The sequence below is a fragment of the Myodes glareolus genome, chromosome 9, assembly GCF_982192425.1.
Source record: "Myodes glareolus chromosome 9, mMyoGla1.1, whole genome shotgun sequence".
Taxonomy (NCBI): domain Eukaryota; kingdom Metazoa; phylum Chordata; class Mammalia; order Rodentia; family Cricetidae; genus Myodes; species Myodes glareolus.
The window spans coordinates 6,351,392-6,377,956 of NC_142034.1; the positions used below are offsets into that span (position 1 = coordinate 6,351,392).

Here is a 26,565-nt window from a genome sequence, read left to right on the forward strand (position 1 = left end):
GCCTCGGGCGGCCTCTGCCGAGCTCTTAGGGCCGGCTCTGCGCTCCGGCATCAGATCCCGTCGTCGTCGTCGTTTTGGCGTCTGTCACTTCTGTCGCCACCTCCTCTGCCACCAACCCTGGCCACCACCATGAACCCCGACCTGCGCAAGGAGCGGGCCGCTGCCACCTTCAACCCCGAACTGATCACGAACATCCTGGATGGCAGTCCGGAGAACACCCGGCGCCGCCGAGAAATCGGTGAGGCCGGAGCGTCAGTCTTTCGTCTTCTCCAGAACCAGACGGAAGACCCCTGTGGATGAGAACTTGGGGTCCCAGGAGTTTAGGGGAAGCCGGGACTCCCTACTTAGGAGGGGACAGCCCTCCGTTCTAATATGCTGGGATTCCGGGAGGGTGAATGCTGTTTCTCTTGATGTCATTTAACTCCCTTGCAGAGAACATGATTCTGAACGACCCGGACTTCCAGCATGAAGACTATAACTTCCTCACTCGCAGCCAGCGCTACGAGGTGGCTGTTAAGAAGAGTGCCAGCATGGTGAAGAAGATGAGGGAATTTGGCATCTCAGATCCTGAAGAAATCATGTGGTTTAAAAAGTAGGTGCACGTTAACACCGTAGTGCAAGTCCATACTACAGCTGCAGTTTGGGAAGGCCTTTTTAATCTTAAATGGTGTTTGAAGGCTCAAATTGAACATTTCATGATTCAGTTTTATGGTGTGAAAAATAATATTACTTTTTTGTGTTAAAGGTTTATTTATTATGTATACAGTGTTCTGGCTGCATGTGTGCCTACACTCCAGAAGAGGGCACCAGATCTCATTGCAGATGGTTGTGAGCCACCATATGGTTGCTGGGAGTTGAACTCAGGACCTTTGGAAGTAAAGTCAATGTTCTTAATCTCTGAGCCATCTCTCCAGCCCAAAATAGTATTACTTTTGCATCTAAGTCTTTTAGTGGGATATTTGTAAAATGCTAGTATGAATTAATATGCTCAATTTTATATCTCATTTTTTAAAAGTTTAAGGGTTGAGGGGGTTACTCAGTGGGTAAAGGAGCTTGCCACCCAGCCTAATGATCCAAGTTAAATTCCCACGACCCACATTAAAGAAAGAATCACAGATTGTCCTCCAACCTATTTAGTAGAGGCCGTTGTGTACCCTCCCACACACATTTTAAATTTAAAATGTAAGTAAAAAAATTCTTTTGAGCCAGGGTGATGGTGGTTCACATCTTTAATTTCAGCGCTCAAGAGGCAGAGGCAGGCTGATCTCAGAGTTCAAGGCCAGCCTGGACTACAGAGCTAGTTCCAGACTACACAGAGAAACCCTATCTCAGAAAAAAAAAAAAGACAAGACAGATAAATAGTAATTAAAATTATTTTGTTTCAGACATCCCAGTTACAGTTATTTAAATGCAGAATGAACTTGCACCTTGTAAGAGAGCTGCCTGTACCAGGGGTGGGGCTCAGTGGGACACAGGTTGCCTGGTAGTGACAGGCCTGGGGTTTGATCGTCAGCACTGAAGACGAGGGAAGAAAGGCCTACTGATTTTCTGAGAAACGTTGTAGTTGCAAGACCAGGCATTTAAATATTTTGGAATAATAGCAGATTTGTTTTCCTATAGTGTGTACCTTGTGTATAAAGTAATGGGAAATGTGAGCGAGAATGAACATGTCAGGTCTCAGAATGAATCTGAGATTCTCAACCACATTCTAAGAACCCAGCACTGTGAATGTAGTGTAGTCCTGTTGCCGGGGAACGGGTCCTTCTCTCACTCGCTCTGTTACACTTTGCTTTTCAGTTTTCCATAGAGACTCTTTTCTCCCTTAGCCTTAACGGGCACACATTCTGTGCCATCTCTGACGCTTATCTTTTATTTCTGGGTTTTTACATTGTACAGGAACTCCAGTGTCCTCATCAATAAAAGTAAAATTGGGAGGCTGGAGATTACCACAGCATGCACTGTTACCTAGTTCAATCCCTAGCATTACCAAATAAATAAATAAAAATGAAATAAAGGGAGCTGGAAATATGACTTAAAGTTTAAAACTGTGGTTGCTTTTCTAGAGGTCCCAGCAACCACATGGTGGCTCACAGCCAGCTATAATGGGACCCAGTGCCCTCTTCTGGCCTGCAGGTCTACTAGCAAACAGAGCGTTCTTGTATGTAAATAACTTAATTAAAAAGAAGAAGAAAGAAAAATTTGGACCAGAAGTATAGCTCACTTTTACCTGGTATGTCCCAGGCCCTATGTTAAATCTGCAGTGCCTGAGCAACAACAGAAAGTTGTGGTTTTTGGGATAGGTTGGCCTGAAACTCACTATGAGTACAAACTGGCCTCCAACTCCAAGTCCTCCTGCCTCAGTCTCCTAAGTGCTGGGGTTGCAGGTATGAGCCACCCTGCCTGGCTTAAAGAGATTAAATTTTATTAAGACTATGTTTTCAAAAAGTGTTGTAAGTGATTGCAAGTCCTGCCCTTCCTCCTTCCTTCGTGCTGTGGGTACAGTGCAGCCAGTGCTCCTGACTTGATTTGGTCATTATTGTGATGATGAAATGATTTGCTTGCTCTGAAAGACTTCACACCTCCAGTCAATCGTACTAATCAGAAATAACTTGTATAGTGCATGGTAACCAGTGCCTGCAATCCTACCCGTGGGAAGGCAGATCAAGGTCACCCTTGTGTGTCTGTCCAGTTTGAGGACAGTCTGTGCTACATTTAAACTCTTTTGTGTTTAGTTTGGCGGCCCAGATCAGACCACTCACCAACTTACAAATAATTGTTTTTGTTTGTAAATTTTGTAATTTGTGGGATTTTGGAGCACAGTAAATTCTAGGAAAGAGTTAGAAAATGGAGTATGTTGGATCTACAAACTTGAAAATTGCTGAGATTTTATACCTTCTCAAAGCAACATAAAAGAGAAGTGTTGCTTGTTTGTTCTGTCAGTAGGTGATACAGCATGTTTCGTAACCTGTGTTGGTGTGCAGTGTGCAGCCAGACAAGAGTGAGGTCACAGAGGCCTAGAGCAGAGTCCTTTCTATAGGCCACACCTCCTTTTCAAATGAAATAGCAGCGAGTTTCAATGCCCTGTGACAAGGAGATCAGTTCAAGGTAGAGGAGGAGGCTGGAAGCTGGTCTTGGCAGTGCCTGGAATCAGGCCTCTGTGAGCATGGATCACTCCTGTATCTTGAGCTCTGACTGGAACTCACGGCAGGATTCTATGTGCCATCAAGAAAAACTTTATTCCATTTTGCCTAGTTCCATATCACTTTTGTAGATGGCTTATTTTGCCTTCATGAGGACTATGTTGCAAGTCTGTTTTATCTGGTAATAAAAATTTAGGAAGAAACCCAAAACTTACCATGAATTGTAAAATACACCAGATAAACAAAACGTAGGAAAAGTCTAGAATTGACGAAGCAGGGGGATTTCTGAGGGTTCAGGGCGTTTACTGGTCTCTTCGTTATATATTTATTACTACTTCTTTTTTCTTTCTTTCTTTTTTCTTGTTTTTTTGTTTTTCAAGACAGAATTTCTTTGTGTAACAGCCCTTGCTGTCCTAGAACTCACTCTGTAGACCAGGCTGACCTCGAGCTCAGGGATCCGCCTGCCTCTGCCTCCTGAACCCTGGGGTTAAAGGCGTGCGCCATCACTCAGCTACTATTTATTCTTAAAATGGTCTCTTTTGGGGCTGGAGAAATGGCTCAGTGGTTAAGAGCATTGACTGCTCTTCCAGAGGACCTGGGTTCAATTCCCAGTACCCACATGGCAGTTCACAACTGTCTGGAAATCCAGTTCCAGGGGATCTGATACCTTCACACCAATGCACATAAAAGATAAATAAATCATAAAAAATTAAAAAAAAAAGGTCTCTTTTATGTCTTGTTTGGGGACATAAGTTTGGGGACTTCTCTCTTTTTTCTTTTTTCTTTTTTTTTATTTTATTGATTTATTTATTTATTATATATTCTATCTGCGTGTATGGCTGCAGGCCAGAAGAGGGCACCAGACCTCATTCCAGATGGTTGTGAGCCACCATGTGGTTGCCGGGAATTGAACTCAAGACCTTTGGAAGAGCAGGCAATGCTCTTAACCTCTGAGCCATCTCTCCAGCCCTCTTTTTTCTTTTTTTAAAAATGTATTGTTACTTTACAAAGTTGATTTTTTAAAGAAATAGTGTATGTGGATGTTTTGCATGCATGTATGTCTACACACTAATTGCCTACATACTAACTGCCTATATACTATATACTAATACCATATACTATATACTAATTATCTGTATACTAATATTATATACTGTATGTACTATATACTATATACTAATTGTCTATACACTAATTGCCTGCCTGGTTCCTGAGGAAACCAAAAGCAGTGTGGGACCTGCAACTGGAGTTACAGATGGTTGTGAGTTGTGCCATGCAGGTGCGGGAAATCGAACCCAGGTCCTCTGAAAGAGCAGCCAGTGCTTTTGACCACTGAGACCCCTTTCGCCTCCCTTGCTTGAGACAGGGTCTTACCCTGTAGCCCACGCTGGCCTTGGACTTTTAGAAAACTGGCCTCAGCCTGTTGAGTGCTTTTGACTACATCGTTTGCTATGAAAAGAAAATGTTCTTAAGAGTGACAGTTGGGGTTTTTAAAGCTGACTCCTTGGAGCTGGTTAAGAGCTCTGTTGATAGAACACTTGGTTGTGTCTGAGGTCCTGGACTCTGTCCCCAGTCCCTCTGAATTTGTTACTGAAGTCTGATTTCTTGACAGGCACCTTCAGGGGGATTAAACATCACTAAAGTGCAGTTTTTTTCAGATTTTATTCCTTGTTTTGTTGTGTTCTGATCAGGACAGGATCTTCCTTTGTAGTTCAGACCTTCCCTCTCTCCATGCCCCAACCCCCGCCTCAGTTCTGAGTGTTTGGATTCTTAGGTGTGCAAAATCTCCAGCTATAGACTTTGTTCTTCAGTTAAATTTCAGGTGGTCTGGGCAAGGGGAACAGCAGAAATTTTCATTAAGAAAACATTGGTGCCTGGGTCCTACTTGTCCCCCCTCCATCGTGGCAGGACCTCACTGTGCAGACTGTGCTGTCTTTGCTCGCTTAGGAATCTGCAGGCCTCTGCCTTCTGAGAGCTTGGCTCATAACGCTGTCCCACCCAGCTCCTCTCATTTCCTAAAGCTGCCTCTGTGTTAATATCTTTATAATTTCATCTCCCAGTTTTCAGTTCCCTCGTGGAAATGTGAGTGTGTTACATAGTCACCATTTTTGGCTCTCACTTACACCTTATTTCTCAGAAATTCCTGTGTTTCCTTTTTCCATACATGCACACACACGCGCACACATGCACGCACGCACTCGTGGAAATGGGAAGTGTGTGATAGCGATGGCTTTAGTGAGACTCAGAAGGCCTGCTGGGATGTCGTGCCAGTCTTCCCTGGAGGGTGACTTAGGCATTTGTCCGTCTTCAGGCTTTTTGTTCCCTTTTCTATTCGTATCCCCTCCAGCTTCCCGTCTGTTCTACTTCGTAGCATGTTCAAACTTAAGGTCTTCCTGCCATAGCCTTCTGTTTCTCTGAGGTAACAGGCATGTGCCATACCAGTTTCACCCAGTTTAAAATAATAGTTAATGAATATGACATTACAGAAATCAGAGACAGAGGCACTTCATTATTTGGGGCTTTATCATCATCTGTGTACTTATGTTGGCTAGTCAGTTATCTCATGGACATTTGGACCTTTGGACCTAGCATACCCAAAAAATGTTTTATTGCAGTGAGTGTAGCGCCTTCTCCATGCTAGACAAAGCCCCTACCCCAGCTGGAAAGCGACCGCTGTGCCCTGACCACACAGCTGAAACCATTGACCTCGGAGCAAACGCTCACTGAGCAAGCACCCATTAACATTCCCCAGGATGGAGGACACAGAAGTCAGTTCTCTGCCAGACTCTATAATCACATCGGCTCGTTTGGGTTGATTGGAAAGTGTCCCAGAGTGGCTGTGACTGATGGGAAGCTGAAGGATCTGGCTGGTTCGTGCAGTGTTATTACGGAAATGAAGCAGCAGGCAGTTACTGTGTTCGCTGCTGTTGCTGCTTTTAAGGTGCTGGCCCCTCTGGAGTGACAGTCTTCCTTTCCTACTGTAGCCCATGCTCTGCTCCTTGTGAAGCTCAGTGTCTCCTGGGTGACACCTCTTCCAGTCACCCCAAGAAGACATCAAACTTAAGTGACACTTAAGTGACAGTGCGTTTGTACTTGAAGTTCTTCGGATGCACACCAGGTCAAAATGCAAAACAGACCCCTAGGAAGTCCATGGCAGGCACAGCCCTGACTGGTGCACTCAGTTTGTGTTTTCTAGGTTCTATTTATGCGAAGGTGATTGCGGACTGGATTTCAGGGCCAAGAGCAGTTCCCTTAATCTGAAGCCATGTTCACTGGCCATTGGGGGCAATTTTTACATCACTTCCATTAGATGTCCTGGAGACCTTCAGAGATCCATGTTCCTGCCCTGCAGTACGTACTTATTCATCAGGACGTGTGCTTAGGTTGTTTAGGCAGAGGCTGCTGTACTGTTGCTGGTGCCTGGCACGGTGGCATATGCCTGCAGTCCCAGCCTTGGGCCTAATGGATGAAGATTCCCAGGAGTTGAGACTACACTGCGCCACATGGTAAATTCTAGGTCAGCCAGGGTTATGCAGTGAGAGAAGAAAAACAAAATATTAAAATAGATTGTTCTCAGGAGTTTTGCTAGTATAGCAGCCCTATAATAATGTCTGTGGAGTTCCTTTTGATCCTCAAAGCAAGTTAACCCAGAATGGAACGTTGCAGTATGCACACAGCACCCACACCCACACTAAAACACCCATGCAGTCAGAACAGAGGTGACAACCAAGCCCATTGTTTCAGACTAAGTGTATAGTTTATACAGGACTCCATTTTTTAAAAATGAGACAAGAATTCTGAAGACTCCAGGCTGCGGCTCAGTGATAGAACGAGCTGAGCTGCCTGAGGGGCTGCCCATCCTGCACCAGGGGAAGACAGGAGGACTCTGCCCTGAGGTGCAGAGAAGAGCTGCTCCCTAAGAGCCCGTGCTTGGCTTTTTATACAGCAAACAGCGGAGGTTACATCTAGTTTGATAAACGGGGTCCTCAGTTTTCTACTCTTCGTCCTCAGGGCCAAGATGTTTTGTTTGGTTGGGGGGCTGGCAAGATGGCTCAAGGTACTTGCTGCCAAGCTTGACAAATGGGGTTTGACTTCCAGAACCCGAAGATGAAAGGAGAGCAGTTGTTGCCTCTGACCTCCACGTGCCTCCTTCCCTGTCATGGCACACGCTAATGACAAGCTAACGAGAGTGAGTGTGGGCGCAGTGTCCTGCGTGAGGCTGAGACGCTTTTCTTTTCTCTCCTGTAGACTACATTTGGTCAATTTTGTGGAACCTGTGGGCCTCAATTACTCCATGTTTATTCCTACCTTGCTGAATCAGGGCACCACTGCTCAGCAAGAGAAATGGATACGTCCATCCCAAGATCTCCAGATAATTGGTACCTACGCCCAGACGGAGATGGGCCACGGTTAGTCCACATCTGGTGGTCCTGGAACGACCACCTCACGAGTTCAAAAATTTGATTTTTTTCTTTCTTCTCTGTAGCTATGTGTTTGGGAATTTATTTTTAAATTGTTGCATCAAAACCCAGTTTCCCTTTTCTGAGTTTATTTCCCCAGGGCTCTGGCCTATGAACATCCTTCAGTGTCACTTCTTAAAGCCATTGTCACTGTCATGGATATGCACAGTTATGCTCAGTTAACAGGTACTGAGCAGCTTGGAGAGGTGGCATTTGAGCACACCCGGTTGTATTGGTGTGTGTCATAGGAAGGACCTGTTGGAAGTTCTTCAGAGGGCTGGCGCCTCAGCGGTGTCTAGAGGAGAGTCGGAAGAATGCTTCTCTAGAGTGTGGCTTCCCTCCTTTAAGACACACCAGGAAATCTCCACAGACCTGTTCTGTGGATCTGGGAGCCTCTTGGGAAGGCCCAGGCCTGGACTGAGGAAGGACACTCTGCAGGGCTCAGGAGCTGAAGGAACAGTGTGGAAACCAGCCTCACCTCAGCCATCCTGGCCGCACGTTTCTTTAGGTGACAGAGCAGATGACCACCTTACAGGGCCGTTTATTCTGCTGCCTGCTTCACATTAGCAGTTTGGTTTAGGGGTCTAGCTCCGTAGCACGGATGCTGCCCTGGAGACAGCCCTGGCAGATCCCTCTCACTGGAAAGGTTCCTTTCTCCCTTCAAAACTTGATAGCTAACAGATTTGGTTTTGTGAGTCATGAACGCCTGCATTGCTCTGCCCCCTGTGCTAGTCTTGGTCTTCCCAGCTGCCTGAGTCCCGTGGCTTCCCACGAGACTTCCTTCTTGGTTTGGGGTTACTGTCATTTTCTCAACCTTTTTCTGTCTGTATCTTTTTGCTCTGATGCGGGACAGAGCCCAGTCTTCATGTGTGTTAGACAAGCGTTCTGTCACTAGGTGGCATCTGTCCTGCTTTGCTGCTGTAATCTAGCTCTTCATGAGAACAATGCTCGCCCAGCACACGGGCATCTCTCAGTTTAACCCCAGCCCTGCAGTAAAGGAGGGGGAAAATATAAATATATCTCACAATAATTGTGCCTGCCAAATAATTCTCCATAATTCTCCTGCCTCAGGTGTTAAGCATTTCTTCTGTGTGCTCAACGTGTCCTTCTCAGAGTAGGTACAAATCTCTCCTGTGATTGGTCTCTCTTAGAGAGGGGGAGTCTCAGCCCCTACCCAGGGTTCCTCAGAGAAAAACCTCCCAGGATCTGGGGAAGAAGGAGGAGAGAGTTCTCCGATTATGTCACAGTGGCTAAGGTTGCTTTCCTTATTTTTTCTTCAGTTCACATTCCCTTGTCTGTATTGTCTCTAATTCTTACTCTAACTTCCAGTCCCAATTCTATCATTCTTTCTTCTCTACATTCTACATTCTTTCAATCTTATTTCTTCTGCATTCTTAGTTTTATCTCTGTACAGAACCCCAGGCGTGTATTCCTCCATTCATTAGCAACTTGTTAGTAATAAAAAAGCTGCAAGGAAAATTCTCAGGACACAGGCACTCTTTGGAGATGTGTAGTACAACTTCCCCGCCAGTTTTCAGCCAGCCACAGCTGCAGCTGTGAGGAGGTCCCAGCTATCTCTTATAAAGGGAAGAGATACCAATAAGAGATCTAACGAAGAGGCAAAGAATACGTGGTCTATCTTACATTTCTTTTTTTTTCTTTATTTATTTTTACTTTATGTGCATTGGTATTTTGTGAAGGCTTCAGATCCCCAGAAACTGGAGTTACAGACAGTTGTTAGCTGTCATGTGGGTGCTGGGAATTGAACCCGGGCCCTCTGGAAGAACAGCCAGTGCTCTTAACCACTGAGCCATCTCTCCGGCCCCCCCTATTTTACATTTTTTAAGTGTGATTAATAATATCTGGACAGAGTCAGTTAATAGCCTTTCTTATCTCCTGAATCTCAGGACCTAAACACAGTTAGTCTATTGAATCTAAAACCTTGCATCAAAAACTGGCACAGAGTGTTAACTGTTATTTTCAATTAGACCAGGGAGGTGCTAGTGAAGGAAGCTTAGGGCAACATAGGTACTGTTGATCTCTTGAAGGACTATAACAAGGCCAGACACCTGCAATACCGCCCTAGTTCACCATAAATTCTCTGAAGGGCTTAGATCCTACAAGGCCAGACACCTGCAATTTCATAAGTAGGATCTGTCAAAGTTCCATTTGTGATCTGTCCAGAGGACACACGTCTGTCCAACTTGTTCTGTCAGTAAGGCTAATGATAGAGAACAGGCCTCTAAGTTTGTCACCGAAATGTGGAGAACATAGTGCAGAGAGAAGTCATCCTCCTGACCATCCACGAATGTGTGCGTCCGTAAGACATATGTAATCATGAGATTACATGTGCACATTACATTAAAATGGTGGAAATGGGGAGCTATCATAGCTGTTACTGCACATGTGAAATTACAAATGAAAGCAACAGCTTTCTGAGTCAGTGGTCCCAAGCCTTGTTGACAGGTTGCCCCATCCAAGAGTAATTCCTCTAGTGGGTTGACAACTGAGTTATCAATTGCTCTAAGGTGTAATTGTAATGTGGCCCACATAGCTCGTGGTGACCACTGCTGATGTGAGAGCGACCCTCAGACATTTCCTGCATTTCTGTGTCCCTCAGCTAGCGACTGTTTCCTGTCGGTTCTTTGTCGCTTCTTCTTGAGTTTTGTAATAGCATGACGTTATTTCCAGAATGTACTATACTGTTGTACTTCTCTGTGTCTGGAGGCTGGGCATGGAGCCAGTGTGTGCAAGGCCCTGGGCTCAATTTCCTGTACCAAACCCCTGAAACAAAATAGAGTTATGCATTTGGTATTCTTGTCTACATTTTTCTTTTTCCTTTGGTGGTTTTATATTTGTTGTTTTTGGGGTTTATTTTTAGCCAGGTAAATCTCTGTGAGTGAGACCAGCCTGGTCTACATAGTAAGTTCTAAGCTGGTCAGGGCTACACAGTGAGACCTTGTCTCAAAAACAAAATCAAAAAACAAAACAAAACAAAAAAACAACCCTAGGTTAATTTTTATTTGTATGTGTGTGTGTGTGTGTGTGTGTCCACAGAGGTCAGGAGAGCATAGGCCATCCCCTGTAGCTGGAATCACGAGTTGTGAGTCATCCTAGTCCTACACAGGTACTGAGACCTGAACTCAGGTCTTGGGGAAAGCAACAAGCGCTTTCCATCTCTCCAGCCCCTCCTTTGCTTTCTCTTTTGTTTTGAGACAGGGTCCTTACTGGCTTGCAACTTGTTATTTGGACCAGGCTGACCTGCAATTTTCATCATTCCTTTCCCCCCTGCTCCTGCAGCGTAGGGATTACAGACAAGCCCTACCATGCCTCAAACATGGCAATCCTCCTCCCTCACCTTCAGCATTGGCCTACTCAGTCGTGCCGCCACCAGCTACTAACTTCAGAATTCTGATCTCAGTTTGTCAAGTTGCAGAAAGCACGGCAGGAGTTTGAGTTAGGTTCTAGCAGCGCTCTTTGTTTTCTTGGGAGGTGCTCTCTTCCTTTGGTTCTCTCAGGCAGAAACTAGTTAATTCTGTCCTGTTAGATCTTTTGAGGGAGTGTGTTTGTGGGAGATGGTCTTGTGGAGTCGCTGTGTAGACCAGGCTAGCCTCAAACTTGTGAGGAAAGCCTCACCTGGCATGGTTTCTCTTTGGATGGAACTGACTTCACGCATGCTGGGCCACCCCACTGCTGACTCTCCCAGCCCCAGAGCAGCTCACTCGGATCATCTCCCTGCTCTTGGCTGCCAGCCTTTCCAGCTTTAGCCTGCAGAAGGAGAGCTGAGGAGACCTTTCCATATGGCAGCATTAAAAGAACTGACTAACACTTTGCCAAAAGTGCTATGCTTTACAATTTTTGATAAATATACAAATATAATCTGTGTATCATTGTCATGCACAATTAACTTCAAGTAGAGAAACCTCCCTTTCTCTTTGTGCATTCCTAAATCTTCTCCATGTGTGACTAATACCTGTGTTAGCTACAAGGACATTTCCCCCAGATACTCCTACCGCAGTTGCCCTGCCGTCCTCAGCGTGTTTGACAACTCTTACATCCTTACTGTAGCACATCACACAGATACAAACCTCCCCTAGGTCTGGAGGGGCTGCTTCCAGACTCCTCCTTCACCAGCAGTCTTACCACAGAGCAGCTCTCCTGAAAGCAGAAAGTGGACTGCTGCCAGCCCGAGGTGCAAGTTACTGCCTGGAGCCTGGCATGTGTTTCTTTTTCTCTCTGGGTACTAGAGAAGAGAGCACCAGGGATTAAACCAGGGTCTAAGTATGCTAAGCATAAACTCTACCCTGAGTGTCACCGCAGCCTGGAGCTTCCTCCTCATTTAAATCCAGGGCCTCCTGTGTGAGTTCTAGATTTAGGTGTGTGGGATTAAGAATGGTTTGGTTTTTGTCTGTTTGTGATAGAACAAACCCAGAGCAAACTGTTTACCACTGAGCTACTCCCAGTGCTGGCCTTTTAAAAGCTGGAAGAGTTCATGAATAAGAAAGGCATATCACAAGTGCAGTTTGGTTTGATTTGGTTAATGTGGTTTGGGTTTCTCCCTGTGTGGCTTAATCCGGCCTTGAACTTGAATCCTGCCTTAACCTCCTGTGTGCTTGAATCACAGATGTGCACCATCACAGCTCACTCCATGAATCAATGTCAATATTTTTTCTAATTTCAAAATGATTACAAATTCATAGGGAGTTGGGGAAGTAGCACCAAGAGTCCCCACTGCCCTTTCACCTCCTCTGCCAGTGGCCTATCTTTTGGGATTTCCATTTTGATGATTCTAAGGACAGCTCTGGATTTTAGACGTTCTCAGCCATGTCATTAAGCTCACCTACCGCCCTTGTCCTGGCTCACCACCATCATTTGATGCAGATGTGGCACTTGGCCATCCATCTTTGTTTGTTTATAAAGTGGGAATTTCACTGTGTTTTTTGGATGGTTTGCTGAAAGTCCAGCCACTTGCCTTGGAGAGGTACTGGTGAGCTCCTGCTAAGCACATCAGCCTTGCCCTCCCCAGCAGAGGGAACAAATTGGAACAAGCCAAGAGGTTGGAAGGCTCATCTCTAAGATAATTAAATAACATCATCATGGAGCATAGGCCCTGTTAAGCACAAATGCATGATTTGCAATTATAGTGGTCCTGACTAGAGATTGCTTGTCTTTAATTGCTGGAATTGTTGGGAGGGAGAGCACTGTCAGTTTCTGTGTTCATTTGCACCCATAGGTCCAAACTGCATATGCAGCATATGAGAAGAGTCACATAAAGACTGGGTCTGTCCTAGATGCTTTCTGAACAGACAGAAAGGATCCCAGTCTAGACAGTTCACAGTTCTCACTGCGTCCAGGAGAACCTTAGCCTGGATTCATTTTAACCCCGAGAGAACTGCCCTATTTTCCTGTTTCTGCCCCACCCAAGGACTCCTTGTTCCTCTTTAATTCTCCCCAAAATTCTCATTTCCTTTCATTTAATTGCGAGCCTGGAGTTCTGCCTTTGCACATTGTCTGTGCTACACGGGCCTGGGTCTCCATAGCCCGTCCTGTTGCCCACTCTGCCCACTTCAGAAGAATGAACACTGTTGAGAGTCACGGAGAGTACAGAAAAGGGCAGTGCTCCCCTCCTTGATGACGTGCACGTGGTTGATTCGTACTCACAGTTTTTTCTCCCTCCCTGCTCTGCCTGTCCACATCATTGATTCACACCCGTTGATGCTTCCCTCAATTGTCCATCCTTGATATTTCTTCGAAGCTTTGTACACCGAGGGCGACCTGAGCCTTTGGACCTTCACTTGGGCATGTTCCTGCCCACCTTGCTTCACCAGGCCACCGCAGAGCAGCAGGAGCGTTTCTTCATGCCAGCCTGGAATTTGGAGATCACGGGCACTTATGCCCAGACAGAGATGGGTCATGGTACAGTGTATTTAGTCTACCTTCTGGGTGGGTGGGCTGTGCCAACTGGACCTGTATAGCGCACCCGCCATGAGCTATTGATGGCTCGGCAGGATGCTGCTGGCTGTTTGTGTGAGCCTCTGCAGAGTCCGGCTTCCAGATAGGGTCTGGCAGTGGAAATGAAGTTACTTTATCACTGTGGCTGCTGATTCTTCCTGACTGTTCTTCAGAAGGTCAGGAATGACCAGTTAGGCCTACTTCCCACACAGTCTGTAGAATCTGAACGTGGAGACTCTGAACCCATAAACGTTAATGTATGAGTGCCCTTTGACTTCCTGTAGGGGGGTGTGCAGCTTTCTATAGTCAGAACATGCAGTATGTATGCCTTGAAGTTACTTGTACCTTGAAATGCTGAAGGTGGTTTGAGCAGGGGTTAGAAAAGTTAAGCCGTCCTTCTAGGCCAGTGACGTCAGACTCTGCACACACTTGCCGCCTCACCTGTCTTCCTGAACCAGGTGGGCTGGAGGTGGTAGTTTCTCATGTTCTCAGTTGGCATCTCAGACTGCTGTGTCCTAATTGCCCCTGTTCTGAGGCTCAGAAAAAGTGTATACTTCATACAGCCTTCTCTTCCTGCTGAGCAGTGTTTCATAGGCTCCTCACAAGACACAGAGTGGGGTCCAGCTGAGTTCAGCTGCCATGAGAGAACACGTATCCTTACTGCTCTGTCTGATGTGTCACCAGGTTCCTTTGACAAAGGGGATTACTCCGTGCCTGGTTTCTTGACCTAAGCTTTGAAGGCTGTTGTTCACAAACAGTCCATTTCTGTTGCTCAGTGTGGAAATTTCTAGATATGTCAAAGTGTTCAGTGAAGCCTCAAAGTAGTTTGTTAAAAAGAAGTCCTCAGCGTTTGTTTCAGTGTAGTTCTCTTACATTTCCTGTAATGCTTTTCAGAGAATTGAGATGTGTACGGTTTAATTCAGAGTGGAAGTGTCCATCATTTCCAGCAACACATGAGTCTGGAGCCACGCTTCCTTGCTCTTGTGAGCAGTGAGCACTGGGTGGAGCCTGGCCCTAGAGAGCCACAGAGTGAACCCAGGCTTTGTTGGATCTGTAGGAGAATTATAGGAAGTCATTTTTCATAATGAATAAATGTTTTCAAGTTCTTAGCTTCCATTTTAGTGACCATTTTAAAATAAGTTCTGAATGTACAGAAAGTCTAGCCAAAATCTGCTTCTGTCACATGTCACCTTACCGTCCTCAGAAGTACAGAGGTAAATAGTTCACTAGAGTTGAAGCCGTCATTTTGAAACTTAGAAATGGGGCCCAGGCTGGCAGTGCGGTTCAGTGGTAAAGGTATGTGCTGCCAAGCCTGGTGACCCAAGTTCAATCCCCAGGACCCACCGAGTAGGAGAAAACTGACACCCACAGACTGTGTGCTGCGGCCCATGTGTACCAGCACATGGCACAGTTGCACACAGAGTGAAGGTCATTTTTTTAAAAATGTAAAAGAACTAGGTTTAAAGGAGAGTGGACATCTCTGTTACATGGAACGTTAGCTACCCTTACATTTTCTTTCTATTAATCTCAATAAATATGATACACCCGCTGAGCCACATTAGAAAGTGGAATGTTCCCTGCACTCCTGTGTGCGGCCCAGTGGAGTATTAGCCTCGTGCTGTGCCCATCGCTCACAGCTTGTCTACAGGCACATTGCTGGTCTGGGCTTTCTCAGAGGCCTGGACCTTTCAGGATTTGGCAGGGAACCTTGACTGTGTCTGTTTTATTGGTCTCTCCCGTCTGCTGTATCTGAGGTCGTGTGATCTCTTCCCTTAGGAACTCATCTTCGAGGCCTGGAGACCACTGCCACATATGATCCCACAACCCAGGAGTTCATTCTCAACAGCCCTACCGTGACTTCTATTAAGTGGTGGCCTGGGGGGCGTAAGTTGATTTTTTTTTTAACATTTGTTGAATGTTTTGTTGTTGTTGTTGAACATTTTGAGGACTCCTTATGAGATTGTATTTAGAATGTAGATCTTAGAATATAATTGTGAAGTGAGAAAAACATAGTTAAAGTCTTAAATTACTATGAGATGTTTTACATTCCCTTGTGGCCCATGCTGTGTCTGTTTGTGTATGGTAAAAGCACAACAGTAAAGACCATCTTTGATACTTGGCTTAATTTTTCCTCTAAATATCCCTGTGTACCACAGCTCCCATAGTCGTCATTAAAATAAAATTCCTGGCCAGGTATGGTAGTAACCAACCCCTTTAATCTCAGGAGGCAGAGGCAGGCAGAGCTCCATGAGTTCAGAGCCCATCTGTTCTATAGAGTAAGTTCCAGGCCAGTCAGACCTACATAGTGAGAACCTGGCTCAAAAATAAAATAAATTTTTCTATTTATTTTCTTTCTTTCTTTCTTTTCTTTTCTTTTTTTTTTTTTTTTTTTTTTTTTCGAGACAGGGTTTCTCTGTGTAATAGCCTTGGCTATCCTGGAAGTCACTTTGTAGACCAGGCCTGGTTTTGAACTCATAGAGATCCGCCTGCCTCTACCTCCCCCGAGTGCTGGGGTTAAAGGTGTGTGCCACCACTGTCCAGCATAGTTTCCTATTTGTTACTTCTATCAAAAATTTGAGTTATTTTCAGATTTTTATTGTAAATAGCTTTTATATAAAATTTTTATTTAGTGTTTCCTTTCACTCTGAGTTCTGGCCTTGGGATATGTATTTCAGGTGTAAAAGTAGCTGATAGATTTTGTTATTTACATTCTGTCTTTGTTCATTTTTGTTTTGGGAGCAAGGCTGGTCTCGGATACTCTAAGTATTTCAGAATAGCCGCTGCCTTTTTTTTTTTTTAAGTTCTTTGAGACAGGGTTTCTCTCTGTAGCCCTGGCTAGCCTAGAACTTATAGAAATCTACTGCTTCTGCCTCCTAAGTGTTGGAATTCCACACCTGACTAGAATGTCGTTGTGTGATAGAAATGAGGCAGTTTATGAAAGAGAATGAAGGCATCCCAGGAGTCGAAGTGAGCCAGGAGCTGGGGCAGCTCCCAGAACCGAAAGCCTCTATTGCACCAGAGAGCTGGCCCGGCAGGTAAAGGCATGCTTGGTACAAGCCTGCAAACCTGCATTTGAGCCCCATAAATCATACAGTGGAAGGAAAGAACTGACGTCCTTCAAGTTGTCCTTCGACTGCCACATGGACTGTGGCACACATGTATGCCTGCCTCCTTCATGCTAGTATGTGCACACATGTATGCCTGCCTCCTTCATGCTAGTTCATGCTAGTATGTGCACACACAAATAGTAAATGTTAGAACAACTGAAAACCTTTTTTTTTTTTTAATGTAGGATTTATCTAATGGAAAAAAAAAAAGAACAAAACAAAAGCTTTGTCCAGAAGCTCTGTGTGAGGTTGGCATGGGAAAGGACTCACTTTTACACACTTGCCTGTTTCCACCATTTAGAAATGCAAGAACAGGGCCAGTGAGATGGTTCAGCAGGGAAGGGTACTTGTGCCAACCCCAATAACTTGAGTTCAATCCCTGGAACCCATATGGTAGAAGGAGAGAACAGTTCCCACAAGTTTTCCTCTGACCTCCGCATGCACGGCATAGTACCTGCATGAGCGGCCTCCACCAGAGTAGCGTAATCAGTGGAAATACAAGAGCGTACCCAAGCATGGTGGTGCACATGCGTGATCCCAACGGCATTTAGCACATAGCAGTGGTAGGATCAGGAGTTTATGAGACAGGAAAGTTGAAAAGCAGGAGCAGCTCACTGACTTGTCCCTGTTGTTGATGCTGCAGTTGGGAAGACTTCCAATCATGCCATCGTTCTTGCTCAGCTCATCACTCAAGGGGAGCGCTATGGACTACATGCCTTTGTTGTCCCTATCCGTGAAATCGGAACTCACAAGCCCTTGCCAGGTAAGGATTGTTCATCTGATGACAAGGTAAAAAATAAAATTACACAGAGCTGGAGAGATGACTTAGCAGTTATGAGCACTGGCTGATCTTCCAGAGGACTAGGGTTCAGTTCTGGCACTGCTCTAACTCCAATTCCAGGGGATCTAACACCCTCTTCTGGCCTCCTGAGGCACCAGGCATGCAAGGGTGTATGGACAGACATGCAGAGGAAATACCCACACACATAAAATAAAATAAACTGCAAAAAGCATAAGGCACAATTGAATGGAACATAGGGAGGCAAGGAATCCAAAAGCATAAATATCTCACATGTTTCCTGTTGTCTGTGGTAGGTATTACTGTTGGGGATATTGGCCCCAAATTTGGTTATGAAGAGATGGATAATGGCTACCTGAAGATGGACAACTACCGCATCCCTAGAGAGAACATGCTGATGAAATATGCCCAAGTATGTTTATTTATTTTGTTTGGTTTTGGGTTTGACGTTGTCAGGTTTTCTGTATGTATCCCAGACTAGCTAAGCTAAGGTTTACAGCAATCCTTCTGCCTCAGTCTCTAAATGTTGGTTGCAGAAGTGACATGCTTTTCCTTCTGAACAGTGACTTAGGAGCGTTGAGGATGGTGTGAAAAGTACCACCTCATTAGTGAGCCTGTGGGCCTCAAGCCCTTAAGCAACTTAGAATCACCTGGAAGGCCAGTAGAACTCAAATTGTGAGTCAAGTATGATGTGCACGTGAGAGACATAGGAACTGAGTTCAAGGTCAGGTTAACTGCATGGCAAGCCCGTGTCTTTTTTGTTATGTTTTGTTTCAAGAAAGAGTTTCTCTGTGTAGTCTTGGCTGTCCTGAAACTCACTTCGTAGACCAGACTGGTCTCTTGCTCACACAGATCACCTGCCTCTTCTTCTTGAGTGCTGGGATTAGAGGAGGGCCCCACTATGGCCTGGATAAACCCATGCCTGTTTTGGTTTTTTTTTTTAAAAAAAATATTTATTTATTTATTTATTTAGTATTCAGTGTTTGCCTACACACAGAAGAAAGCACCAGATCTCATTACAGATGGTTGTGAGCCATTATGTGTTTGCTGGGAATTGAATTCAGGACCTCTGGAAGAATAGCCAGTGCTCTTAACCTCTGAGCCATCTCTCCAGCCCCCAAGCCCATATCTTACAATAAAGCCCTTGCTCCCAAAATCTCTGGTTCAAAAGGTCCAAGTAGGGAGCAAAATTTAGTATTTCAGCCCAGTTACCAGGTCCTGCTGAAGCCAGGACACACTTGGAAAATCGGTTCATGGTCTCTTGGCCTCACAGAAAGATACTCAGACCTGTTTTGTTTTCCCAGGTGAAGCCTGATGGTACATACGTGAAACCCTTGAGTAACAAGCTGACGTATGGAACCATGGTGTTCGTCCGGTCCTTCCTCGTGGGAGATGCAGCTCGGTGTCTGTCCAAGGCGTGCACCATTGCCATCCGATACAGCGCTGTGAGGCACCAGTCTGAAATCAAGCCAGGGTGAGGGTGGGGCCCGAGGTGGGCTCTTTTGATGACTTGCTTTGACCCTGTGCTTAAGAGGATAGATCAGAATAACCACTTCCTCTGCCTTTACACCCTGGGTCAGCTGCGGTGCTCGGTATTAAGCCAGGGCTCACACGTGCTAGACCTCCCAAGGGTCTAGCTCCTACCTAGATGCATGGTGGGGAGGGATTGAGGGCAGGCAGGCAGCTGCTTCTCTCTTTAAAAATTAAAAACAAACAAAATATCTACAAAACTGTTAATTTAAAAAAAGTTTGTTGTTATCTGACAGTTTAATACACATAAACAAGGTTATCTTGATCATATTCAACCCCAGGACCTTTGTCAATCTCCAGGCTTGTGGTAAGAACACAGTGTGTTGAGCCTTGTGGTGGGCTGGCCTTTTGTGGCATCCTCTTCATATGAGCTGACCAGTGTGGGTTTCTGTGTAGCTATGAGATGTAGTTGCCTCTCGGAAACACTGAGGCAGTGAGGAGACTCCACAGCAGTGCTGCAGAGAGGGGAAGAGTATGGCTGGGTGCGGTGGTGCACACCTCTAATCCCAGCGCTCGGGAGGCAGAGGCAGGTGGTCTGTGTGAGTTTGAGGCCAGCCTGGTCTACAGAGTGAGTTCCAGGACAGCCAGAACTATGTACAGAGACTCTATCTCAAACAACCGGGAGGGGGGTGGGAGAGAAAATATGATCTTATAGAGCCAAAGAACTGCCCTTTTGAGCAGTGTGACCTCAGACAGACTTCCTCATCTCTCAGTTTCCCCATTAGTAAAATGACAGTAGTGACACCGCCATCCAGGAAGGACCATGTGAGGATGAATTCAGTTGCTACGTCAGGGTACTTGGACTGAAACTTGGGATAACGCAAGTAAATATTTACTAATTTTTTTTTCTGTTATTTAGTGAACCAGAACCACAGATTTTGGATTTTCAAACCCAGCAGTATAAACTCTTCCCACTGCTGGCCACTGCCTACGCCTTCCAGTTTGTAGGACGGTACATGAAGGAGACCTATCTTCGAATTAATGAGAGCATTGGCCAAGGGGACCTGAGTGAGCTGCCCGAGGTATGGACACACTTTTCTCATTCGCCTGTCGATACCCATAGGTTTCCATAGATACCCTTAGGTTACATGTTTGCCTGTTGGCAGACATCCAGCAGAAACTGTATGTTGGAATTTCCTGAAAGGAATTACATAACCTTGGAACTTTTCCAAATTAAAAGCAGACTAGATCGGAAGCTAGAATTTTTATTGATAGTATTTAAAGAAAGGAGTGAGTGTTTGGCCAAGTCTAGCCATTCAGAAAGGTGTGAGAGCATCAGTAATTCAGATTACAGATAGCTGCCCCTCCTCAATAGCCTTGCACGCCTTGGTTCTGACAGTGAGCAACATACTTCCGGGGGGATGCGTCTTCCTGTTAGAAGGTGGGTTCTAAGCCAGGGTTCTCATGACCTGTACTTGTCCCCCTAGCTTCATGCCCTCACCGCTGGGCTTAAGGCTTTTACTACCTGGACGGCCAATGCTGGTATTGAAGAATGTCGGATGGCTTGTGGTGGGCACGGCTATTCTCACAGCAGTGGAATCCCAAATATTTACGTCACTTTTACCCCGGCCTGCACCTTCGAAGGGGAGAACACTGTCATGATGCTGCAGACGGCCAGGTGAGGAGCAGTCTCCACAGATTCCACCGCGGCAGGCAGGGACATTTCGCTTCCGTCACGACTCACTTCTTATTTGTGGTCTGCCCTAGTTAGGGTCACTGCTGCTGGGATGAAACTCCATGGCCGACACAACCTGGGGAGGAAGGGTTTTTAAGACATAACCTTTCCTTCTTTTGATTCTTCCCCACGATCTCAGATGAATAAGTACCACAAATAAAACCAGATCACAACTTGAAAGTTCTACTGTTTCAAACACTTTCAAAGTTCAGTCTTTGTAAAAATCCAAAATCTCTTAAAATCTAAAATCTCTTTTAAAAATTCAAAGTCTTTCAACTGTGGATGCCTATAAAATAAAAAATAAGCTAAATACTTTCTTACTTGAAGAGGGAAGAACCAGGGCACAATCACAATCTGAACAAAGCAAAACCAAACGCTCAGTAGATAAATAATTTTATGTCACTGTCTGGGATCCCTCACGATCTGGGCTCCTCCAAGGGGCTTGGGTCGCTTCAGCTCTGCCGCCCTCCGCAGCACACACAGCTTGTCTTCGGGGCTTCAGCTGGCTCCACTCTGCTGCTGCTGGTGCTGGTGGTGGTGGTGGTGGTGGTCCTCCCACGGTACTGGCACCTCCAAAACTGCAGCGGGACTGCACCTTCACCATTAGCCTCTCATGGGCTCTCTTCTGACTCTGCCCTGACACAGTGCCGTCCCTTCACAACCAGCACCACCTGGGTGACTCTCACATTGCCAGGCTCAGCTGCCAGCATGAACTATGACCTTCGCTACCTCTGGACCACATCTGTGTGCTGACCCCTGAGGAAATGCTTCTGAAGCCTTGACCTCAGTGATGCTGATCTCTTCTCAATCACATCCTAGCAGAGCAGAGGTTTTACTTTAGTGGTTCTGGTCCCCTGTTAATCACAGCTGATTCTTATAAACCTCAGCTGACCAGACACCACAGATGCTTCACACAAAAGGCCTGGTAGAGTCTTTGCTTCCCTCGGAAACTTCACAGGCCAGGCCTCCATCGTCTGCACCGCTCTCAGCATTGTCTTCCAGGCTCCTACAGAACAGCCCGCAGAGCTCCCAATAAGTCTTTCCACAGTCCTCCCCAAAACAACATGGTCAGGTCCGTCGCAGCAACACCCCACTCTCCCGGTGCCAGCTTCTGTCCTAGGTGAAACACCATGACCAAAGCAACTTAGAGAGGAAAGGGTTTGATTGACACTTCCCTATCACTGTTCATCATTGAAAGACAGCAGGACGGGAACTCGAACAGGGCGGGGTCCTGGAGTCAGGGCTGATACAGAGGTCACAGAGAGGTGCTGTTTACTGGCTTGCTCCTCATGACTTGCTCAGCCCTTTTTTGTTTGTTGTTGTTTTTTTTCCAGGCAGGGTTTCTCTGTGTAGCCCTGGCTGTCCTGGAACTCCCTCTATAGACCAAGCTGGCCTCAAACTCAAAGATACCTGCCTCTGCCTCCTAAGTGCTGGGATTAAAGGTGTGTGTCACCCCCACACCCAGCTCTCAGCCTGCTTTCTCATAGAAATCTAGGACTACTAGCCCTACACACACAGTGGGCTGGACCCTCCCCCAAAGCACTAATTAAGACAGTGCTCTGCAGTGGTGCTCTCAGCCTTCCTGACACTGCAACCCTTTAATACAGTTTCTCATGCTGTGGTGACCCTGGCCACAACATTATTCTCATCGCTACTTTATAACTAACTTGCTGCTATTGTGTGCTTTCTGATGGTGTCATGACCAGGAGGCTGGAAATAGCTGCTCCACAGGCTTGCTACAGCCCCGTTTTATGTAGGTATTTTCTGAGGTTCCCTCCTCTTAGATGACTCTAGCCTGTTTCAAGTTGATCTAAAGTCAGTCAGCACATGCTCAGATTGTGTGAAGTCACCTAAATAGCGTCACTAAAGCATGTGTTTTGATGATTTCCAGGTTCTTGATGAAAATGTATGACCAGGTGCACGCGGGGAAGTTGGTGGGTGGCCTGGTGTCCTACTTGAATGACTTGCCCAGTCAGCGTATCCAGCCACAGCAGGTGGCAGTCTGGCCAACTGTGGTGGACATCAACAGCCTGGACAACCTGACTGAAGCCTACAAGCTTCGTGCAGCCAGGTGAGCTCCCCTCACTCAGGTCAGCGGCCGCTGATAGGGCCTTCCAGCTGGGGCCAAGCAGAGGAGTGAGAGCATGATGGCTTCCTCAGCTTGCTACTCTTCCTTCTTGCCCAACAGATTAATAGAAATTGCTGCAAAAAAACTTAAGACTCACATGAGTCACAGGAAGAGCAAGGAAGTAGCGTGGAACCTGACTTCCGTTGACCTTGTCCGGGCAAGTGAGGTCAGTGGCGGCTCTCCTCACTGTGCTCCACTGCCCCTTCCTGAGTGCCAGGGGTACTGTGCTCCGCTGCCCCTTCCCGATGCCTGGGGTACTGTGCTCCACTGCCCCTTCCTGAGTGCCCTGGTCACGGTAGTAGCCATCTTCTTCAGATAGGCTTTCACTAACCCAGGCTGGTCTAGAACTCACCAAGTAGCTAAAACTGACCACGAAGTCATGGCAGTCCTCCTGCTTCAGCCTCCCAAATGTTGGAATTAAACACAGAAGCCACCACAGCCACCTTTTCAAGGATTCCCACTCTCCATGTTTGCTTTCCTCTAGGCACACTGCCACTATGTGACGGTTAAGCTGTTTTCAGATAAACTTTCCAAGATCCAAGACAAAGCCGTCCAGGCTGTCCTGAGGAACTTGTGTGTCTTGTATTCTCTCTATGGCATCAGCCAGAAAGGAGGAGATTTTCTTGAGGTTGGTGTTTTTGAAGCAGAAGCCTTTTTGTGCTTGTTTGTTTGACTTAAACAGTTGTTTTACAGTTCTCTCTCTGTGTAAATATGTCTATTTACAGTTCTGCGTGTGTGAATGTCTATTTACAGTTCTGTGTGTGTGAATGTCTATTTACAGTTCTATGGGTGTGAATGTCTATTTACAGTTCTGCATGTGTAAATGTCCACAGTTCTGCGTGTGTAAGTGTCTAATCTGTACACAATTTTATTCATTCATTTCACTCTTTTCCTTAGGGGAACATCATCACAGGGGCTCAGATGTCACAAGTAAACAATCGGATACTGGAGTTGCTCACCCTAATCCGCCCCAATGCTGTTGCCCTGGTGGATGCCTTTGACTTTAAGGATATGACCCTCGGCTCTGTTCTTGGCCGCTATGATGGGAACGTGTATGAGAACTTGTTTGAGTGGGCCAAGAAGTCCCCACTCAACAAAACAGAGGTACAACAAACAAGACAGCATCTTTCCAACTTCCAAGTTCTCGTTTAATTCTGTACAGTGTCAGTCCCAGAGCCCAGGGCACCCTGGCAGATGCTGGACAAGGGCTCTGTCACTGAGTGACATTTCTAGCCCAGATTTTTTTTGTCATTTAAGTATGAGGCAGGAGGGGCCGGAGAGTTGGCTCAACTGTTGAGAGTACTTGATGCTTCCACAAAGGACTTGGATTTGGTTCCTGTCGCCTATGTTGAGTGACTCACAGAGTGTCTCCAGCTCCAGGGGATCCAATACCCTTTCTGATTCCATGGGCACCTGAACATATAGGAATATCCTACCATACAGACACACACATAAATAAATAGTAAAATTTAATACGCACAAATATGTGTGTATACATATTGTATGTGTGTGTGTGTGTGTGCATACACATTTTTTTTTAAATAAAGGTCAAGCATGGTGGGGCATACCTTTAATCCCAGCACTGGGGAGGCAAATGCAAACAGATTTCTATGAGTTTGAGACCAATCAGGACTATATAATGAGCCCCAGCTTAAAAACAAAACAAATAAAAATATTTGAATTTGTGTCTGTATAGTCCACATAGTTTCTCAGTTAAAAGTTTTTGTTTGTTATAAAGAGAAATGTTGATGTACATGGGATGTTCCTTACTGGCATCGTCTACTTCTCTGCAGGTTCACGAATCTTACTACAAGCACTTGAAGCCCCTGCAGTCCAAGCTCTGAGCTTTCCCGAGGACAAGTCTGATTTGCTCCAGAAAGCGGCGTGAAATCTCCTCCTTGATTCACTAATCCTTATGAAACCTTCATCAAATTTGTGTAGCTGTAAAGCAAATGATGGCTTGGCCTTTTTTCCTCGGAGTAAAGAGAAATGAGCGCAGAAATGAGAAGCTCCCTGTTTTAAGTGCGGTGACAGAGACTCTTAGGTGCTCAGAGGCTTCATGGCTGTGCTGCTGCTAATCCCAGTAGCTCATGACCTTGGGTGATTAACAGAGTTTATCTACTAAATTCTTAGTTATTTTCACATTTTTACTGCTATTCACTGGATCTATGTTTTTTAAAGCAAAGGTATTTTATAAGGTGGAACTTTCCAGGCTTTCCAGCCTAAATGATCTACACTAAGGGTTGGGAGCCAGAAACTAATGGAAACCCTGCTATGGGCATGTGGCTCACATCTGCCGTCTGCCATGCGCCGTGTGGCTCCTGTAAACTTTAACATTACATACCATGGCAAGACTCCTGCAGCACCAGCCACCTAGGAACCACAACACGCATTGGGGGTGATTATCCATTCTAGGCTCTAGCTTTCCTGATAGCACTCTCACCTTTGGTCCCCGCTTTCTGACATAATTAAGCATATCTTATTTGACCATTGCCTGGATGTTAATCATGGTGGCTGACTGTCTTCCCTTTCTTGCTTGCCTTCTCCAGAAAGACATACTAAATACAATAGCTATTCCAGTTGAGTATGGGGAGAGCCCTCGGGGCTGTGGCACTGCTGTATTTTGGTGACTTTATTAAATGAATTTCCTGGAACTATCCAGATTTGAAAGATTTTGTCATTTTGTCATATAAGCCATTAAAATGGTTGATGGTCAAGTATTTGACATATAACAGTAAATCCCTCAGATCACCTTTACACCCAGGAGTAACAGAAGACCCTTTGCCACAGCCATGTGTTGTGGTTTCTAGTTCAGAAGATGTAACTGCTGATGCAGGCTGAAGGATGAGCAGTGGCCACAGCTAGTTTCTTGCTGTTGAGTACCTGGCTTTGTGGTAAGCCGCTAGCAGCCATACTGGGTGCTCAGCTGGTCCCTTCAGCTGCAGTGCAGTCTCTACAATCATTGTGCTCAAAGGTGGAATGCACCTTTTGTGTGTGGGGAGGTGCATTTTTGTTTGGTAATTTTGTTTTGTTTTGTTTTGAGACAGGGCCCAGACTGGCCTTAAACTCGATCCTCAGTCTCCCGAGTGCTGGAACTATAGGTGTGTGCCACCAAGCCTGGCTAATAGAGACTCTTTATTCTTAAATCACAGTAGAGAAAACATTTGAACCTGTTATCTCTGTGACTATGGCATCTGCATCATGAAAACAATTGAGAACAAAGTAAATGGAGTGGAAGCAGCGTCTTGACACTAACATAAGATCATTCCCAGGGGAGCTGATAGCATTAGATTGTTGACAAGCCTTAACCTTTCTCCTCAACAACTGATGACTGCTAAGATTGAAGATGAACACTGTCACTTCATTTGGGTTTCTGTTGACAGTAGTTCATATTCTGGAAAATAAATAAATTTAAATGACTGAAATTGGCTGTTAAATGTAGACTTATTTCTGAATTTAAATACTATATCATAGATAAACAGTGCACAGCAGCTGTTGTGGGAACGAGCCCGCCTCATCCTGTTGCATAGACCTGGGATCGTAGCAGGGCTGAAGAGGTGATCTACAAAGTCCCTCCAACCCCAACACCTGAGTTCTGTTTAGAAAGTGAAAGACAGGCAAGCGGCTCTCTGTGAGCTCGAGTCCAGCCTGGTTTACATAAAGAGGTTCAGGCTGCCAGTGCTGCTGTGACATTTGGCATTAGAGTTTTTTAGTGTGTTGGGTGTTTTGCCTACAAGTGTATCTGTACACATGTGTTCAGTGCCTCTGGAGGCC

At 45.7% G+C, this 26,565-nt stretch overlaps 1 protein-coding gene across 2 annotated transcripts; it reads left to right on the plus strand.

Annotated features, from left to right (window-relative positions):
* Positions 1-6: 6 nt before the first annotated feature.
* Positions 7-26,216, plus strand: Acox1 (acyl-CoA oxidase 1). 2 transcript variants are annotated; one of them, XM_048451956.3, is made up of 14 exons: positions 7-238; positions 433-592; positions 7,389-7,549; positions 15,329-15,436; positions 17,303-17,422; positions 17,755-17,870; positions 18,763-18,932; positions 19,848-20,010; positions 20,416-20,606; positions 22,555-22,734; positions 22,852-22,957; positions 23,276-23,419; positions 23,689-23,895; positions 24,585-26,216. In XM_048451956.3, exons 1-14 carry the CDS (start codon positions 130-132, stop codon positions 24,633-24,635), a joined length of 1,986 nt encoding a protein of 661 aa, XP_048307913.3. In that variant the 5' UTR covers positions 7-129; the 3' UTR covers positions 24,636-26,216. The 2 variants fall into 2 exon arrangements, with proteins under 2 accessions (XP_048307913.3, XP_048307912.3); XM_048451955.3 differs by lacking the exon at positions 7,389-7,549 and adding an exon at positions 13,356-13,516.
* Positions 26,217-26,565: the final 349 nt, after the last annotated feature.

Coding starts and splice junctions, on each gene's coding strand:
- Acox1 (XM_048451956.3), top strand. CDS start 130: ATGAACCCCGACCTGCGCAAGGAGCGGGCCGCTGCCACCTTCAACCCC. Junction 17,423..17,754: donor AACTCACAAGCCCTTGCCAG/GTAAGGATTGTT, acceptor TGTCTGTGGTAG/GTATTACTGTTGGGGATATT. Junction 23,420..23,688: donor AAGGAGGAGATTTTCTTGAG/GTTGGTGTTTTT, acceptor TCTTTTCCTTAG/GGGAACATCATCACAGGGGC.